Below are 19,893 nucleotides of genomic sequence, written 5' to 3'. Positions count from 1 at the left end.
ATCAATATCAAGAAATATGGTTCAATAGGAGGGAGCTTTGGGTACTAGCTGGTACAGCTCCCTTCCCTTTTCTCTTTTATGGCTATCTGAAGCTTTTTTGGATCCTCTTATATTTTCATTTTCCAATTTTTTTTTGTACTGGGGATTCAACCTAGGGGAAATCTACCTCCAAGCTATACCCCCAGAACTTTTTTTTTTTTTTGGTGGTACTGGGGTTCCTGGAAGCCCTTCTACCTCTGGGCTACACTCCCAGACCTATTTTATTTTTTGGAAACAGGGTCTCCTAAGCCAGGGTGGCTGGCTTCGAACCTGTGAGATCCTCCTGTCTCCGCCTTCCAAGCACAGGGATTACAAGCGTGCGCCACCATGCCCGGCAACCCCCAGAACGTTTTAAAATTTTGAAACAGAGTCTTGCTAAATTGCTGAGAGTCTGGCTAAGTTGCTGAGGCTGGCCTTGAATCTGCTATCCTCTGTCTTTCAAATACTGGGCTTACAGGTATGCACCAACAGGCCCAGTTTCAATTTTTTTGTCTTTTTGTTCTAATTTTTGAGAGATACCCTCAATGTAGTCTTCCAGTCACATTTTTGATTCCTAAGATCTTTATTATACCCTGACCATTCATGGATACAAAATCTTGTCTTTCTTTCTTTTGGTACTGAAGATTGAACCCAGAGGTGCTTTAACATTGAACTACATCCCCAGACTTTTTACTTTATATTGAAATAGGGTCTTGCTGCGTTGCTGAGGCTAGCCTTAAACTTGTGATCCTTCTGTCTCAGCCTCCCAAGTACTGGGATTACAGGGATCCACTGTGCCTGTCTTGTCTTATCTTTCTGAGTATATTAGTTTTTACTGTGTTTTGAAGTTTCTGTTGGTTCCTTACATTAACTGTTTCCTTCAGGCTGCTTTTATTTATTTTGGTGTCTCTCCATCATGGTGGAGCCTGCGTCCAATGTTCGGTCATCCTTGGCTTTCTTTCTGTATCCAGGAAGGAAGTGGACTGGAAGCTGTTGTGCTCCATGCAGGGAGGTGGAGCAGTGGGGCACAATGGTCAGTGTTGGGTAGCAAGCTGCCCTTTCCATTGGAGGAAGCTTGATGTTATCTCTTCTTAAGAATTGTTGTTTTCTCATGGTGGTGAGAGTTGGGGACCATCATCTGACTGGAGGGATCTAGAGACTCAGTGTCTTAAAAATCTATGAGTCCTGTTCCACCCAGCTTTTTGTTCTGCGTCTCAGCCTTGAGAATTCCCGGGGCTCTCCAGGGTGAAGTACCTTCTTTACAGCAGTGCCCCCTGTGCGGACCTGTGGGCTGTGGCTCCCACTGCTCTGCTGGGGCAGTTACACCCTCTTCCCACTGCCCATCTTCTAAGTACCTCCAGTCTCCTGTCAGCTGAATTTTCTGTGGTAGAGTGTGCACGGGGGTGTGGCGTCACTGCTGCCAGGTGCCAGCAAGTGCGTGACGTGACACCTGTTCCTTCTCAAGGGGCTCACTGGGGGCCGTCGGGACACACCCGCCCACATGCCAGGGCTTGTCACTCCTGAATCTTGTGCTCCTCCCCTCTAGGCAGCAAGTTCTGCTGCTCCTCCCCTTCTCCCCAGCACATGGGACTGATGTCAGTGCCCTCCTCTCCGTGGCCACTAGGTACACCCCCCAGCATTCCCCACAGCAGCTGGGCTCTTGTGTTCCTGCCCCCAGATTTAGGTTCAGAGCCTGTGGGGCATTTGAGTTGCCCTGGATTTGTAGACATTCCTGTCCTGTGACTGGCTTCCTGCTTGGCCCTTCCTCCACCATCCTTACTTCTACCAGGTGGCTAGACTGAAGCACTGGCAGCAACCACAGCCACCACTCAGTGCTGGTGGCCATGTACTGTATTTCTGCTGCAAGCATCCTGCACTGTGCTAAGTGCTTCACAGCTTTACTCAAAGCAATGAGTTAGGCAGTGCTGTACTATTTACAGACTAGGAAGCTGAGGCGTTGAGAGGCCAAGCAACCTGACCACAGAGCTACTTAGGAGTCATACTGGAGTTTGGGCCTTTTGGATATGAAACTGGTTCTCCTGAGCCAGGGTACACCTTTCCTGCCTCCCTGGAGGCTGGAGCCTGGCCCTCTGCTCAGCGAGTACCCGCATGGATGGAAAGTCTCAAATGCTCTTCCCACCCACAGGCATACACGGGCACCGCTGGCTCCTGGAAGGAGGGTGGTGTGATTATGCTGTGGGCCATAGGACTCTAGTTGGCCAGGTTGACTTCTCTGGTTATGAACCCCTCAACCTGGTCATTGCTGTCCCTCCATTGGCCTGGCTTGTCCTGTGACCACATAATTCTCTACCACCTGGAGAACTAAGACATGAGTCATATCAAGGAGTTGAGCACCACTTTCTGAGTCCTACAGAGAGGATGGGAGGTGGGAGTTAGCCTGTCCCTTTTGCAGCAGAAATAGCAGGGGCCCTAAGGCCACAAGAGTCTGATTCATCAGGGCTGGATCTAGCTGGCCAGAAGGGCCCCAACTTCAAATTCACCTCTTCTCCCATCACATGTGTTTCTCATGATTTCTTTTGAAGCATTTGATTTTATTTTTTAGATTATTGTTTCTGGTCTCCTTGATTATGTGGAATCGGAGATGTGAAAAGTTAGAACTCTAGGATCTCTCCACATGAATGCTGCAATTACTTAAGTGTTCTCAACGTGGAGCTGATAAGTGTGGCTTTCAGCAGGGGGGTGGTGGTGCATGCCTGTAATTCTGGTACTTGGGAGGCTGAGACAGGAGGATCACATGTTCAAAGCCAGAAACTTGGCGACATAGTGAGACTGTTTCAAAATAAAAAGTAAAAATAGGGCTGGGGGTGTCACTCAGAGGTAGAATGCCCGTGGGGTCAATCTCTAGTTCTGCAAACAAAAGTATAGCTTTCAATGGGGGAATAGAGGAGAAGTTCCACTCAGTAGTGTGAGCTGTTACCCCATCACCTCAGTGAAGGAATGCACACACCTTCAGGCCCAAAGGCAGCTAGAGAGGAAATTAAGCAGTAGCAATGATGAGCCTGCCCAGCCCCTTTTTATTGTTCTTTTTTAGAAAATTGAGATATAATTCACATACCATAAAATTCATCCTTTTAAAGCATACATAATTTAGTAGGTTTTAAGATATTCACAATGTTGTGCAACCGTCACCACAGTCTATCTAGTTCCAGAATGTTTCTGTCGGCTCAGAAGCAGCTCTCTACCTGTTAGCATTTGCTATTTGCTCTCTGCTCCCCCCTCCCCACCCCCGTCCCTGGTGGTCACTCTTTGAGCACTACAATACGTGGCCCTTTGTTTTAGGATGTATTGGTATTTTTTTTCCTTTTTATGGCTGAACAATATTCCTTTCTGGGGAAAGACCCATTGTTTTGATCTCTTCATTGGTTGTGGATGTCTCATTCTTTTTCCTTTGGTTTTCTTGAGAAGCTCTTTGCAGCATCCAGCTGTCTGTATTCCTATGGTTTGCCTATTTGGAAAGCAAGAGAAAGAGTAGCTCATGTGGTGGAGAAAGCAAGAGAAAGAGTAGCTCATGTGGTGGAGTGGCTGGGGAGTTGAGGTGGTAGGAGAAGCCGAAAAGAGACTGTGAGAACTCAGCCAGAGGAAACCTTACACCAGGCCCAGGGCCATCTGCTGCTGGGTGGGTTTTTTTTTTTTTTTTTTTTTTTTTTTTGCTGTTGATTATTAACTAGTGGTTATGATCCTGAGCGGAGATCCCCAGGGCTGGAATTGGAGTTTATTTGAGGTGCCGGAAATGTTTTGCCAGGTATTTAAACAGTTTGGGACCCTTGCTTCTCTTTTTTTGCTCGAGCCTCATTTTAGGAGTTATACAATCAATCGTGGTTCTTGCTGTGACCACCATCATCATGACAGCTGTCTACACTTGTGTAGAGGACTTTGTGTTTTATTTCAGACATTACTTGTAATTCCTCAGAGCATTATTAGCTTCATTTTTGCAGGTAAAAGGAACTGAGACACAGAAAGGTGAGGTAACTTAAACAAGGTCACAAGGTCACATACAGGGTAGCAGATAGAGCCAAACTTGAACCCAGACATCTCTTGATTCCTAGTGTAGGGTGTTCTCCATGGCAGTGTGTGAGAGATGGCTCCCTGTTGCAGTGACATCAGGACCCCAGAGACCTGGGTGCTGTCATAGGGACCTTCCTCAGGGGTGGATCAGCTGCTACTCCAGGCCCTACTTTGATTCTTTCAACCTGAGTTTGCATTTGTTGACTTCACTGATTCCCCCTCCCCATCTGTCCCAGGACTCTCATACTTTTAGGGAAAGAGTGCCATAGCAGGACACCTTGGTGCCACGTGGCCTCAGTGCCTGGGGTGGTCAAGATGCTGAGGGTGTGCTTCCAGGACTCTGCTCTCCTGACCTGCCTAAACAGCCACCATCATGCCCTTTTCTTTTGCTGAGTGTATAATCTTCCTCCCCTCCTGCCTTCTCTCAGCCTCCTTCCCAGGTTGTTTTTATCACTAGTGCTTTTGTTCAGGTTGGTTGGGGACAGTTTTTAAATCTTAGGTGGTGACACATGGCAAGATCGCTGTGGCTCGTAAAAAAAGTTGTCACTTCTGCTAATGATTTACCTTTTGCTTATGATAGGTGAGAACAGATTCAAGGTTGTGCCTTGATATAATCATATCCATTTTCCCTAGTCATGTGTGACTTGTTTGCCAGTGAAAGAAAAGGCTGGAATTGTATAGAGCATGCAGCTCTTACTATATCTTTTATCGGTACCAGCTTGGATCTGGGTCTGGCCTGGCCACCTCAGGAGAGGGTGCCTCATGTAATGCCATTGTCATGAGGACCAGGGCAGGATAGGGTTGAGCACAGCTGATGGGAGCAGCACGGACCTCACCTCCTTAGTCTTGCCCCAGTCACAAGACCATAGCTAGAATTGGGGGCTTGGGCTATGTGTTGTCTTCCTAGGACTGCCTAGGACTAACACAGGGTAACTTAAAGGAACAAACACATATTGTCTCTGGAGGCTGGAGTTCAAGATCAAGATGTTAGCAGGAGCCGGGTGTTGGGGATGCACGGTTGTAATCTCAGTACTTGGGAGGCTGAGGCAGGAGGATCGCAGGTTTGAAGCCAGTCTTGGCAACATGGTGAGACCTTATTTCAAAATAAAAAGTAAATAGGGATAGGAAGAGGAGGAGGAGGAGGAGGAGGATGTCAGCAGGGCATGCTTCCTTGGAAGGCTCTGGGGACACAGCCTTCCTCACTTCTGGCCTTCAGTGGATGGGCAGCATCCTTGGCATTCCCCAGCTGGCAGTGGCTTCACTTCTGATCTCTGTTTCCATACTGTGGGGCATTCTCCATGTGTCTGTGTCTTCCCATGGTTGCCTTCCCTTCTTATACAGCACGGGTCATGTTAAGTTAAAGGCTTCCCCCATGACCTCATCTTTTTTTTTTTTTTTTGGTGGTACTGGGGTTTCTGGAAACCCTTCTACCTACGGGATACACTCCCAGACCTATTTTTTATATTTTTATTTGGAAACAGGGTCTCTTAAGCCAGTGAGGCTGGCTTCAAACCTGCACGATCCTCCTGTCTCCACCTCCCAAGCGCGGTGATTACAAGCACCACCACACCCAGCCATGACCTCATCTTAACTGGATCACATCTGCAAAGACTCAGTTCCAGATATGACCCTGCTTACAGGTGCTGTGGTTGAGGATGTCAGTAGACATCCTTTCTTTAGGAACACTGTTCAGCTCCTAACAGGCAGTCAGTTCTGAAATAGGAGGGAGGGCTGGAGCCAAGAATGAGAATGGTGCAAAATATACCAAGGCAATGTGGTTCTGATTGCAACCAGGGGCCATTGTGTGCTCTGAGTTCTCACCTCTTTGAGGGTGGCAGATGTGCCTTCTGCCTAGCCTGGCTACCCCTCTGGAGTCCTGGACATAGCCTTGGAGCTGGCAGGAGGCCATTAGTTACGGGTGTTCATTTGCTCCTAAGTGCCTCTTGGAAAATGCTACCAACTGGAAGCCACATGTGTTCCCACTTGCTGGGCCTCACCATGTGCTGGGAGACTGGTCCTAGGAGTGTATCCAGCATCCAGGGGAAACAGGCTGGTGTAGGGGATAGGGCTAAGCCCAGGGAGGGCTGGGGTCAGGTGTCTGAGTCTGGGACTCAGTGTCCTTAGACAATAATCTCATCAGTTATGGTCCTATGGATGCAGACACAGAATCAACAGCTTGACTGTGTGCACGAGTGTCCCTTGACCAGCAATGTTAAAGTCCTTCTGGGCTGGGCATGATGACACACACCTATAATCTAGTATTTGGGAGACTGAGACAGGAAGATCACAGGTTTGAGCCTCAGCAACTCAGTGAGGCTGTCAGCAACCTAGCAAGACCCTGTTTCCAAATAAAAATAAAAATAGGGCTAGTGGTGTAGTTTGGAGGTAAAATGCCCCTGGATTCAATTCCCAGCAACACGCACACACACACACACACACACACACACACACACACACCTACCGTTGCTCTACTCTAGGGCTTGTGGTCCTGGAGTTTCTGGACTGTGATGTGTCTGTGATCCATCTCCAGGGGAGTGGGCCTTTGCTCAGCTAAGCATAGGGCAGCCCTGTGCCTCTGGGTTGGAGGGCTTCACTTCTCCCTCTCCCTGTTTGCTTTTCCTTGCCAGGCTCCCAGCTCCAAGGGGAGCTACCTTGATCCTCACCTTAGGGGACCTGTGGACAGTGCTCCCCATCCCCATTATCCATCCTCCCTTTCCTTTCTTACTCCTGGCTCTTGGGGTCCAGGCCTTTGGGGGAGCAGTGGCTGCTGGGAGAGGGTCAGTGGCCAGAGGTGGCTCTGTTGGGTTTGCAGGTAAGTTGAAGGTGGAGGAGCAAGCTGGACTCCACAGTGTCACATCTTCAACCTGAGGTGGAAGGGGAGGTTAGTGGCTCTACGGAGAGGTAGGAGCTGGTGCATTTGCTGGGTCTGTCTGAGATGGCACACATACTGAGTCTTGGCCCTGCTGGTTCTTGTGTCAGTTACAGTTGGTCCAGGAGGCAGCAGACCTCTCTATCCAGCCATCATGGGCTATTATCACTCAGGTCCAGGAAGAGAAAAGAAGAGAGGCATATGGAGGAACAGAAAGGGAGGTGGCCACAGTGGAGGCTAACAAGGCGCGTGGCTCTCGTGCCGCACAATACTGAGCAGGCTCCAGTGAGGGCAGCTGGCTTCAGGGGCGGCTGGGGCAGTTGGGCAAGCATGGGGTGGCCCTGCAGCTCAGCCTGCTGTCTCAGGAGGTTAGACACTCAGGAGGTGCCCCATGGGCCGAGGGGAGGGTGGTGCTGTCCCCAGGGCCAGGGCTTCTCTCTGGAAAGCAGGGGCTCTGTAGTGGGCATGGGCTTCTCTTGTGAAAAAGGCTTGTCATGGATGCTGGCTGGAAGAAAGGACAGAAGCATACTCTCAGGTGGTGGTGGGGTCCTTTGGCCATTCAAGTGAGACTTGAGCCTTGGCTAACTCTCTTGGCTGTTTCAGGTTGGGGCTCTTGTAGAATAAGTCTCTCAGTCCTCATTTTCCCATTTCCCTACTGGGCTTTGGCCAGGGCATGTCCAAGACATTAGAGTCCCTTGCCCGGGCACTCCCTGAGTTCTGCCCAGTTGGCCCTATTTTGTGACTCCCTCTAAAGGCTTCTTCTACCCCCAAGAGACTTTCTGGTTCTGGGACAGAAAACAAGCCCTCCCAGGTCACCAGCAAGAGCCAGATGGGAAGTGGGGAGTGTGTGAAAGTGGTGAACTTGTCACAATCATGTTGCCATGATGACACATCTCTGTTTAGGTGCCTCTCCATGGTCCTAGCCTCTGTGTTGGTACATGCACAGAGGGGCCTACGGGAGATGAGTTTCACATGTGACCTCTGTCCCCTTTTCCTTCCCTGTCCCTAGTCCTATGTCTCTGAGGCTGGCATGTCTGGTGCATCAGAGCACTTGGGAATCCTGTCAAAACAGGTTCTTGGGCCCTGTCCCTGGAAATTCTGGTGTGTGCCCGAGAAGTTGCATTCCTAATAAGTTCCTGGGGATGCTAACAGCTTAAGGCCACCCTTGCCTGCTTTAGGTGCTGCATGTCACAGTGGAGGTGCATTCAACTCTAGTATTTTGCATTGCATGTTAGACGGTGTCCCCAAGCCTGGCCACTCTTGAAGCAGAGAGGGAAGGCACAGGCAGGCCCTGGCTCACTACTTCTGTATTCTTTGGTCTCTTCCCAGGAAGCAGGAGCTGGCCAACAGCTCTGATGTGACCCTCCCAGACCGGCCGCTGTCCCCTCCTCTTACGGCACCCCCCACCATGAAGGTAAGAGGCTCAGAGCCATCTCGAAGCAGGGAGGGAGGTATGCAGGAAGTCCTGGGACTGTCTGCGGCTTGTCTCCAGGCCAGCAGTCCTGCCCCATGGGGGCTTGGAGGGCCTGACACCTCTGCAGCCTGCATCTGGTTAAGCTCACCAGAGCAAGAGGAAAGTGTGACTGACACTCCGTGGTGTGTGTATGTGTCAAGGGGCAGTGAAGAACTAGACTGGGGCCGAAATGAATTGGCAGGATGCTTGGTAATTAGAGAGAGGCCTGGGAGTGGTGGGGTTTGGGAACAAGGGGCTCAGGCAAGGGAAAGTGGTGGCAACACAATACAGCTGGGTGTCTTCTTTTTTTTTTTTTTTTTTTTTTTTGTACTTGGGCTTAAACACAGGAGCATTTTACCTCTGAGCTACACACCTGGCCCTATTTTATTTTTCATTTTGAAAAGGGTCTCACCAAGTTGTGGAGGATCTTGTTAAGTTGTTGAAGCTGTCCTTGATCTGTAATCCTCCTGTCTCAGCCTCACTAATATTGGATTACAGGCGTGCACCACACACTCTGCCAATAGCTTGGTGTCTTAAGGAGCTGCTGCCTAGCAGTGTCTGGGACTGGGGTGGGCCCTTGGGGGACTTGAATGGCACTTGTACACTGGTGCACCTGCCTCTGCTGGCCCCCTGGGGGTGGCCCTGTCACCCCAGTCCCTGTGGGAAGGTTGCTCTGGAAGCTGAGGGGGGAGGGTTCAGTAGTTCTTTTCCTATCAGCACTTTATCCAGAAGCCTCTTTTTGGGGGACCACATTCCGGGACCCCAGGCCTAGGACTCTCTTCTTCCTGGGAGGGGGCTGTGCTTTCCCATCACTGTCCTCTTCCTCTTTCACTTTTGTGACCTTCCCCTCCACCCCAGCTGCTGCTCCTGTCTGGGCTTCCATGCATCTCTTCCCCTCACCCTTTCCCCTCCCTGCCCCATGCTTTGCTAGGTGGGGGCCAGCTCTGAAGAAGTCACCTGCTTCCCCAGTCACCTGGAGGGACATGTGGGCCAGCCCTGTGTCTGAAGTCTCACAGGTGGTACTCAGGCATCTCTTCCCAGCTGCCCCAGATTGTTCCCCCTTCCCCCTGATGTGGCAAGATGACATCCCTAAAGGAAGCAGATAAGCGCAGCCCACCTTCCTATTATCATCCACCCTGCCACAGTGCCCACTGAGGGGAACATGAGCAATGGCAGCACCTTTGTTGGTTGGGTTAGGTGTTTGGCAGTGGGTAAGGCCCAGTTTAGGCACATAGCTGGCAGAGTACAGTTCTACTCTCCTTCTGCTGGGGGACCAGGAGGACCAGCCTAATTTCCTGCTGCTATCTGACCCAGCTGCCAGGGCCATTTATTTGCACAGGGAAAGCCAAGGAGTGTGTCACTGTTCGAGTTTCAGCCTTGTGGTCTGCAGAGTTGGGCGTGGGACGCTTGTCTGTGCTTCTGGACAGAGGAGTTTGTGAGAGCTTGAAAAGCCAGCGAGTACTCCTGGCAGCCTTTACTCACACTCTTGTGTAATTCATTCAACACCCAGTATTTATTTGGATGCTGTATTAGTCAGGGCTCTCAGTTGCAAGTGGCAGAAACATAACTCATTTTGGCTTAGGCATAAAAGGAAAATTTTTTGGCTTTGTAACAGCAGGCGTAGATGTTGGGCATGGCTGTATCCTTGAAATTCTCCTCTTTCCCTCTCTATTGTGAGTTGGCTTGGTCTTTGTCAGGATTTGTCCCTGTGGTAGTAGGATGGTGATAGCAGCTCCCACCACTTAAGTAATTCCCATGGAAAGAAGAGTGTCTTTTATTCACCATTTCTTTTTTTAAATATATTTTTTATTTTTATGTGGATCATATTGAAAATGGCATACATTCAGACTATGAGTGGTATCCTCTCCCCTTCCCGCTTCCCCTAACTCCCTCCTAACAATGAATGTCCGGGTTAACCATGCTACATTCATACTTATGCACACATTCAAATGTAGCTTCTCCATTAATCAACCTCAGCCTTCTTCATCTCCTACTCTATCATTTCAGCTTTGCTGAGGCTTCTCCTCCATTATCTGGAGTCCCTCTGGTATTACTGATAGTCCCTATTTGGGCATATTAGAGAAAATGTATGTCCCTTCTCTTTCTGTGCTTGGCTGATCTTACTTAACAATGTTCTCCAGGTCTTTTCATCTTCTTGCAAATGACATGATTTTGTTCTTCTTTATAGCTGAGTAGAATTCCATTGTGTGTATTTCCCATAATTTTGCAATCCATCTGTTGATGGAGACCTAGGTTGGTTCCATATTTTGGCTATTACATATTGTGCTGCTGTAAACATGAGTATGCGTATAGTTCTCTGATTTCAACCCCTTTGGAGAGATACCCAGGAGTGGTATAGCTGTATCATATGGTGGATCTATTCCCAGTTTTCTAAGGACTCTCTACACTGATCTCCATAGTGGCTGAACTACTTTGAACCAATAGTGTAAAGAGCTCCTCTTTCCCCACATCCTCGTCAGCATTTGTTGTTGCTTGATTTCTTTATGCTTGCTACTCTGATTGGGGTTAGATGGAATCTCAGTGTAGTTTTGATTTGCATCTCCCTGATGGCTAGTGATGTTGAACATCTTTTCATGTATCTATTGGCCATTTGTATCACTTCTTTTGTGAAGTTTCTATTCAGTTAAGTTGCCCATTTCTTGATTGAGTTATTTGTTTTGCTAGCGTAGAGTCTTTTGAGCTCTTTGTATATTCTGGATATTAGCCCTCTATTAGAGTGGTGGCTTGTAAAGATCTTCTCCCATTCTGTAGGTTTCCTCTTTAGGTTCTTGATGGTTTCTTTTGATGAGAAGAAACTTTTCAGTTTGATGCTATCCCACTTGTTAATTCTTGCTTTAATTTCCTGTGCTTTAGAGGTTTTGTGAAAGTTACTGCCTGTGCCTATGTTGGAGTGTTGAGCCTATGCTCTCCTCCAATAATTTCACAGTCTCTGGTCAAATTTCTAAGTCTTTGATTTATCTTGAGTTGATTCCTGTACATGGTGAGAGGTAAGGATTTAGTTCCATCTGTCTACAAATGGATAACCAGTTCTCCCAGCACCATTTGTTGAAAAGGCTGTCTTTTCTTCAGCATATGATTTTGGCCCCTTTGTCAAAGATTAATTGACTATAGGTGTGTTGGGTTTGTTTCTGCATCTTCTATTCTATTCCACTCGTCAGTATGCCTGTTGTTTTGCGAATACCATGCTGTTTTTACTACTATTGCTCTATAGTATAATATGAAGTCCAGGATTGTGATGCCTCCTGCCTGGTTCTTATTGCTGAGGATTGCTTTGGCTCTTCTGGGTCTTTTCTTTCTCCATATAAACTTCATGACTGATTTTTCTAGGTCTATGAAGAATGTCGTTGGTATATTGATAGGAATTGCATTGAATCTGTAGATCACTTTTGGCAGAATGATCATTTTGATGATATTTATTCTGCCTATCCATGAGCAAGGGAGATCTTTCCATCTTCTAAGGTCTTCTTCAATTTCTTTCTTTAATGTTTTATAATTTTCATTGTAGAGGTCTTTTACATCTTTGGTTAGGTTTATTCTTAGGTATTTTATTGGTTTTGAGGTTATAGTGAATGGAATTGTTTTCTTTATTTCTTTCATTGTGGATTCTTTGTTGGCATATAGAAAAGCAACTGATTTCTTTAGATTGATTTTATATCCTACAACTTTGCTGAATTGGTTAATCAGCTCCAGTAGTCTATTGTTTGAATTCTTTGGGTCTTCTAGATAAAGGATTAAGGATAGTTTTAATTCCTCTCTTCCTATGTGAATTCCTTTGATTTCCTTCTCTTGTCTTATTGCTGTGGCAAGAGTCTTGAGGACTATATTGAAAAGGATTGGTGATAGTGGGCATCCTTGTCTTGTTCCTGATTTGAGAGGAAATTTTTGCAGTTTTTCTCCATTCAATATGATGTTGGCTTTGGGTTTATTGTATATTGCCTTAATGATGTTGAAATATGTTCCTTCTATTCCAATTTTTGGCAGTGTTTTTTTTTTTTAACATGAATGGGTGTTGGATTTTGTCAAATGCTTTTTTTTTTTTTTAGCATCTATTGATATAATCATGTGGTTTTTGTTCTCAGTTCTATTTATGTCTCTACCACTTCTAACAAAAGTCCTAGGGAGGAAGCTCATTGGCCTGGCATAGGTCACATGTCTAGTCCTGAACCAATTATCATGGCCACAGAGATGGCCTGGGCCTCATGACCAAAACCATAAAAATTCTGAGTCAGTGAAGAATAACTTCTTTTTTAAAAAAATATTTTATTGGTGCATTATATTCAAACATTGTATTGGGGTAAAAATCTTGTGTGTACAAACATGTACACATCGCTGATTTAACCCCTACCCAATTCCCACCCCATTCCCTCCCCGTCCCTCCTTCCCTTGCTTGGCTTAGTGATTGACTTCGATATGTTTAAGTACATTGTGTGTTTTAGAGATTTTCCTCTTCCCCCGTCCTTTCTCCTTCTTTAGGTTATCTTGTTTGCTCCTCTATAGGATTTCATTTTTTCAGGAGTTTCTCCTATGACCCATTTCTCCCTAACTCTCACATATTAGGGAAAGTATCTGATTTCTTATTTTTTGTGACTGACTAATCTCGCTTAGCATAATGTCCTCCAGTTCCATCAATTTCCCTGAAAATGATGTAATTGAATTTTTTTTTTTTGATGGCCGAGTAAAATTCCATTGTGTACATATCCCACAGTTTTGTAATTCATTCATCTGTTGGTGGACATCTAGAAGCGCTGCTATGAGGAGAGTCTATGGCCACACCACCCTGAACACATCGTCTAATATCTTCTGATCTTGGAAGCTAAGAAGATCAGGCTTGGGTTGTACCTGGTTGGGAGAAAAAGAAATGGATGCAGTGTAGGCAAGACCAGCAGCTTTCTATCTGTGCTGATGTTGTGCCAGGCCTGGTGCTGGGTGCTGGAGACCTGGGTGTGAACAAGATACTGTCTTTGTTGTTTTGGAGCTTGTGGTCTCTCTAGAGACAAAAGTTGAAAAACTAATGCCAAAAATAAAGGATAGAGCCTGGCATGGGGGCGAACGCCTGTAATCTACACCCTCCTAAAAAAGTAGAATGGAGAATGGGCAGTTAGGCTTGGTGGATGTTCTAAGAAGTATAGTGTAGCTCAAGAAAATATGAGGTCAGGGCTTTAATCTATTCTGGGAGAGACAGTAGGGCTTATTTATTTATTTATTTATTTATTTATTTTTGTGGTGGGGATTAAACCCAGGACTATTCTACTTTTCAACTATAATCCCAGGCCCTTCCTTTTGTTGAAAGAGGGTCTTACTAAGTTGCAGTGGCTTTGCTAAATTGCTAATGCCGTTTACAAATTTGCAGTCCTCCTGTCTCAGCCTCCCAAGTACTGGGATTACAGGGTGTACCACCATGCCCAGCAGGTAGGGCTTTTTTTTTTTTTTGTGTGGGTCTGGGGATGGAACCCAGAAGCATTTGATCTCAGAGCTACACCATATTTTGTATCTTTTACTTTTGAAATAGGGTCTCACTAAGTTGCAGAGGGCCTCACTAAGTAGCTGAGGCTGTCCACGAACCGCGATCCTCCAGTCTCAGCCTCCCGAATGCTGGGATTACAAGTGTGTGCCACCACGCCCAGTGGGCTTTTTTGAAGAAATGATACTTAAACTGAGCCCCGAGAGTGGACTAGGACTTAGACAAAGATGGGGTCAGAGTGGAGAAGCATGTTTTAGACCCTTGTTTTTCTGATGCTAAGAGACTAGTCACACCTGCACTATTTGGGAACACTTTAGAAAAGCAGAGCTTTGGGCTGTGATATAGTTTTGTGATAGAGCACTTGCCTAATGTGTGAGGCCCTGGGTTTTATCTTCAGCACTGAACAAAACAAAACAAAACAAGAGAATCTTGTGCCCCATCCCAGACCACTTAATCAGGATCCACAGGTGGTTCATATGTACATGACACATGGCAGCTCGAGAGGCAGTGCCTTGGGTTTGTGTAAATGCCCCGGGAGAGAGCAGGTTGCTGAGGAGTCACAGGGGCATCCTGAGTTAGGGATGGAGCCACTAGGCCTGGAACAGATCCTGCAGATACTTGGAAGCTTGGCTAAAGATGCTGGAGTTTTTCCTAATAAAGGGCATCGAAGACACAGGAGTTTAGCCAGAAGATTAAGATAATGGGATTTTAGAGCAATCGTTCTGGATATTATGAGAAGAATGGGTGGGAGGGAGGAGAGTGGAAATTAGAAGGTGAATCAGAGCCCTCCTGCCAGAGTCGGGCAGAGGATGGGGCCTGACTGGGGCACCTGTGGGGTATGAAAGTGGTCAGAACTCAGATTTCCCAGGTGGTGGTTTGATGATGTAAGAGGATTTGAGGATAAAAAGGAGGCAAGAATGGCCCAGGGTCAGAATGGCTATTCTTTGAGACAGGGTGACCCAGGAGGGAGGATGAGGGTCAGGTTTTGAGTTCTGATTTGGGCATGCTTGAGACAGGTATGGGAGTGCCAGTGAGCATCTGGGTATTTGGGGCTTAGCTTTCCTCAGAACTAAGTGGGTGTGCCTGAGGAGTGGTTCTCACGGAGAAGGGAGTTAATCCTTTGGGATGGATGAGCTCTTCAGTAAGGGGTGGAGTGTGAAGAGAGGTCCCTGGGGGTGGTAGCTCGAGGCTGGTGTTGGGGCCATTATAGGAAAGGCTGGGCCTTGGTGTGGAGTGGGGAATATTTCACAGCTAGGGATGGCAGCAGGGTTGGCTGCTTTAGAGAGGCCAAGCATAACATAGAGTACGCAGTGGCCTCTGGGCAGAGGGGCCTGGTGGTTACTGGGATATAACTGAGACCAGTCCTGGAGAGGGCTGAGGTGACAGGAGATGTCAGGGTGTTGGGGAGTGAGTGGAGGCAGGGAGTGAGTCAGAGTGTGTAGACAATCCTTGTGAGCTGGGGAGACCCAAATGTGTGCATGTGTTGAAAGGAGGGAGCCTGCAGGTGCAAGGAGATGGTGATCAGGAGCTCAGAGGCAGAATGTCCCTGGGTTCAATTCCCAGCACCAAAATAAATAAAACCACAATTTGCTCACTACAGAGGGCATGTCCCTTTGTGACTGCACTCAACCAAATAATGTTGCCTCTCCTTGCTACTGGTTGTCCTGTTCTTCCCCTACCTTGAGTTCCTTGAGTGTAGCGACTGTCCTGGTTGTTGTTGGGTCTGCAGGTCTGGCCTGTGGCAGGTGCCTGGGACATGTGCGTTGACTGTACAGGGCAGTCAGGTTGGAGGAACTTGTTCTGGCCCTCATCCTCCAACTCCCCTGCATTTCCCATCTGATGTATCAGCACACCCTGGGCTCCAAGAGTGAACTCAGGACTCTGCTTTATTGATAACCTCTTGACCTTCCCTGGCCATTTCTGCACATTGAGACTTGAAGCACCCTGGGGTGGAGGCAGGGCGCCCCCCCCTTCTCCCTCTCATCTCTGGCTCTGGAAGTTCATGAATTGGTCTTCTACCTCCTGAGTATCTGGAAAGCTGGGGAGGGCCTCACCTGGTTCCTTTGGCAGTGCAGGCTTGGGATGGGGCTTCAGGGATATCTTTTTCATTGATCAGCTTGGGAGTCAGAATGTCAGGAATGGATAATACATTTTCTGATTAGACAATCCAAAGTCCCAGAAGTGGAATGGCTTGTCCAAAGACCCACTGAAGGTAGTCATGTACCCCTTGTAGTCAGTGAACTAAATTTTAAGACCCCAGCCATTTTGGGTCAGTTACTCGTCTCCTCCCACATTCGGTGTCTAGGGACAGTCCCTCTTCTAGTTGTTTCTCCCATGATAAAGCATGGGGATGCAGCAGCTGCCTCCAGCTCCAGAATTGCCCTGCCCCCGTGCCTGCTGCACCTGTCCTTCACACCCTCCACCACCTCATCACTATTTGTGTTTTTCAAAGGGAGTTTTCCCCTAATACGAAGCTGAGAAAAAGCAACCCAAGAGATGCTGAGCAGATGGGCTGACAGGGAGTCCAGTTCCCAGGCAGAGCTCCATCAGTGGATGGATGTGGGGGCTGGGAGAGGGGCTGGGGAGCTGCCTTCCTGAGAATGCTGTGGATTGTTTCCAGAGCCACTTTTTTTTTATTTTTATAAATGTGGTTTTCTGGCCCAAATGGATCAATAGGTATTAGGAGCACTGACTGTGCCCAGTATCCTGCCAGCCCACAGGGTGGGGCTGAAGCAGCAGTTGTTGGCCTTCAAAGAGCTTACTGTCTACAGAGGGCTGTAACTGAGCAGAAGAACCTGTATGGTTGAGGAGCACTTGAGGAGGCTCACTATGAAACGAGGCTCCTCGGTGGGTTGGAGCACTTGAGGAGGCTCACTATGAAACGATGCTCCTCGGTGGGGTGGAGAGGAGCCGGGGGTGAGGTGGGGAATTTGAAGGGGGCCCTAATAGAAGCCTGGGGACTGGGATAACCCCCAGGACCAGAGACCTACCTTTCTGGGCTGGGGTGTGTGTGTGAAGGAGTTGGCATTGACCTTCTATATTCTTTATTATCAGGGCATTTTGTTCAATATGACTATGCTGGGACTTGATCTGACTTGTCCCGAATTGTGAGACATGTCCCTGGGGCCTCTTAGGCCCCGGGCTGGCCTGGTCAGCTGGGAGGTGACCCTCTCTCAACTTCTTATGGCTCTTCTGAGAGTTTAAGGGCAGCCCTCTGTCAGACTTTCTCCTTTTCAGCAGAGGGTAATGGAGGCATGGGGTTCTGTCTGTAGGGACAAATGACAAACAGGAAGTCTTGTTTCTACACTGTTTCCCCTTTTTTGTGGTACTGAGGATTGAACCCAGGGTCTCACTAAGTTGTGCAGGGCATCACTAAGTAGCTGAGGCTGGCTGAGAACCTGTGATCCTTCTGTCTCAGCCTCCCAAGTACTAGGATTACAAGTGTGCACCACCATGCCCTTTTCTTAATGGTGCTGGGGATGGGATCCAGGGCCTTGTGCATGCCACCCAAGTGCCCTGCCACTGAGCCGCACCCCACCCACCTACTTTACTGTGCTCATGAATTGCTCACAAGCCAGTCTCTCTCCCTTTCCACTGCCCCAGTCCTAAATCTCTCTCTCCACTTTGCTCCTTCTTCTCGTCCTCACTCCCTGTCTTAAGTCAGTTGCTCACTGCTCTGGGGCTCCCTGTCCCCTGGCCTATAAGAAGTCAAAGGACGGCTGGGAAGTGGCTCCTGAACAGACAGTGTGGGTCCCAGCTACGCCTGGGGCAGATGACCTAAGTGGGGTCTCTGGGAAGGTATTTTGTGGGGAATTCTGGGGCTGATCAGGATGGGCTCCAGGACATTGGCAAGGAGGCCTGTGTTCCTCTCTTCAAGAAAAGCTTGACGGAAACCTGAGAGAGCAGGTATTTGTCCCCCCCATTACCATGGCCAGAGGGCAGCCAGCCGGTACTCTGCTTGAGGTCACCCACCTCTTCAGGGTGAGGGTGCCCCTTGGGGGTTTGCATGTGCCCCTTCTGCATGAATCCACCTCCTTGTGTGTGTACACCTGTGAATGGGCATATTTTCCTTGATTTTTTTGGGGGGGATACTGGGGATTGAACCCAGGAGCATTGTACCTCTGAACTATACTTCTTGCCCATTTTATTTTGAAACAGTTGCTCAGGGCCTTACTAAATTGCTGAGGTTGGCCTTGAACCTGTAAGCCTCCTGTCTCAGGCTCCCAAGTATTGGCATTACAGGCATGTGCCTCTTATTTTTCCTGATTTTTTAAATGTTTTTTTTTTTTCTTTTCAGTACTGGGGTTCCTGGAAACCCTTCTACCTCCGGGCTACACTCCCTGACACCTGTTTTTTTTTTTATATTTTTATTTGGAAACAGGGTCTCTTAAGCCAGCACAGCTGGCTTCAAACCTGCATGATCCTCTTGTCTCCGCCTCCCAAGCGTGGGGATTACAAGCGTGCACCACCATGCCTGGCTTGTTCATGTTTTAAGGACAACTAGCTTATATGCCTTTCAAATTAGGTATAACTTTAGGTATAACATAATTTAAAAAATTATATACATGCAAATGCCTAAATTTTCTCTATATTTTTATTAATGAATACACCAGTGTGACCCAAACTCTGTTCAAGATATATTTCTATCACCCAAGAAAGTTTTTCCGTGTTCCTTGGTGGTTAGTCCCAATTGCCCTCTGCAGTGTTCTGATTTTTTTTAATCATAAATTGTTTTGATACACCTTGAATTAACTTCCTTTGTATTTTCCTAAAAGAATTAAAGTTAGAATACTATACCTATGCATATATATCCATGATTATAGCAGCACAATTCACAATAGCTAAATTATGGAACAGATGTTCATCAACAGATGATGGATAAAGAAAGTGTGGTATATACACATAATGGAATTCTACTAAGATATAAAGAAGAACAAATTATGTCATTTGCAGGAGAATGGATAGAACTACAGAAACATTATGCTTAGTGAGATCAGCCAGTCTCAGAAAGTCAAGGGTTGTGTATTCTCTCTCCTACGTGGAAGAGAAAATAGGAAACATAAGGAACTTTAAATAATGTAGAGAGAGACCTGGAGAATAGTGGAATGGGACTGGGGAAGGGAGCTGAGGAGGGGGAAAAGGAGGACTGAGGAAGGAAACAGTTTAAATAATACTATGGGAATATATTAAAGAATTACTATCAATTTCATTAACATTTATGGGGAGGAGGAGAGGAGGAGGGTCAGATACCAAAGGAAATACACCAAGAACTGTGTGCATGCATATTTTTTTTATCATTTTGAACCTTGCTATGATGTATAGTTGCAATACACTATTAGAAGTATTGAAAAAGGAAAAAAAAATAGCTTTGTCTATTCTAGAACTTTTTTTTTTTTTTTTCCGGTACTGAGGATGGAACCCAGGGGAGTCTACCTCTGAGCCACATTTCCAGCCCTATTTTTTAGTCTTTTTATTTTTTGAAACAGGGTCTCACTGAGTTGTGAAGGGCCTCGCTAAGTAGCTGAGGCTGTCTGTGAACCGATCCTCTGGTCTCAGCCTCCCGGATGCTGGGATTACAAGCATGTGCCACCACGCCTGGCTTTCTAGAATTTAGCTTAAATGGAATCATATAGTATATACTTTATTGTGTCCAGCTCAGTGTAGTTAGTTTTTGTGAGACTTTCCCATAAGGCTGAATGTAAAAGTATTTTGTTCCTTTCTATTGTATAATATTTCATTATATAAATATTGTTTGCATGTTCTCTTATCAAGGGAGATTTGAGTTGCTTCATTTTAACCTACAAGGAATAGCCAAATGCTATGAACATTCTGGTGTAAGTTTTGTTGTTTGGACATGTATTTTCATTTTTCCTTCTGGTTTTTTTTTTTTTTTTCGGTACTGGCAATTGAACCTAGGGGCATTTTACCTCTGAACTACACCCCCAGCCCTATTTTTATTCCTTATTTTGAAACAAGTTAGTTTCTAAGTTGCAGAGGGCCTCACTAAGTAGTGGAGGCTGGCCACAAACCTGTGATCCTACTGTC

General features: G+C 46.9%; 1 protein-coding gene across 1 annotated transcript in view; it reads left to right on the top strand.

Moving 5' to 3' along the window:
- Positions 1-19,893, top strand: part of RAP1GAP2 (RAP1 GTPase activating protein 2) — a gene marked incomplete at both ends in the record, with an annotated part of 286,135 nt that overhangs the window by 145,023 nt on the left and 121,219 nt on the right. Inside the window, one exon of the mRNA XM_080713983.1 lies at positions 8,243-8,327. Coding sequence (XP_080570109.1) covers positions 8,243-8,327 — 85 coding nt within the window. The remainder of the gene's footprint in view (positions 1-8,242; positions 8,328-19,893) is intronic.

This window comes from Muscardinus avellanarius (assembly GCF_963383645.1).
Source record: "Muscardinus avellanarius genome assembly, chromosome: 16".
Lineage (NCBI taxonomy): Eukaryota > Metazoa > Chordata > Mammalia > Rodentia > Gliridae > Muscardinus > Muscardinus avellanarius.
Note: the sequence above shows the minus strand (reverse complement) of the source record. Positions and strands in the feature narration are given on the sequence as shown.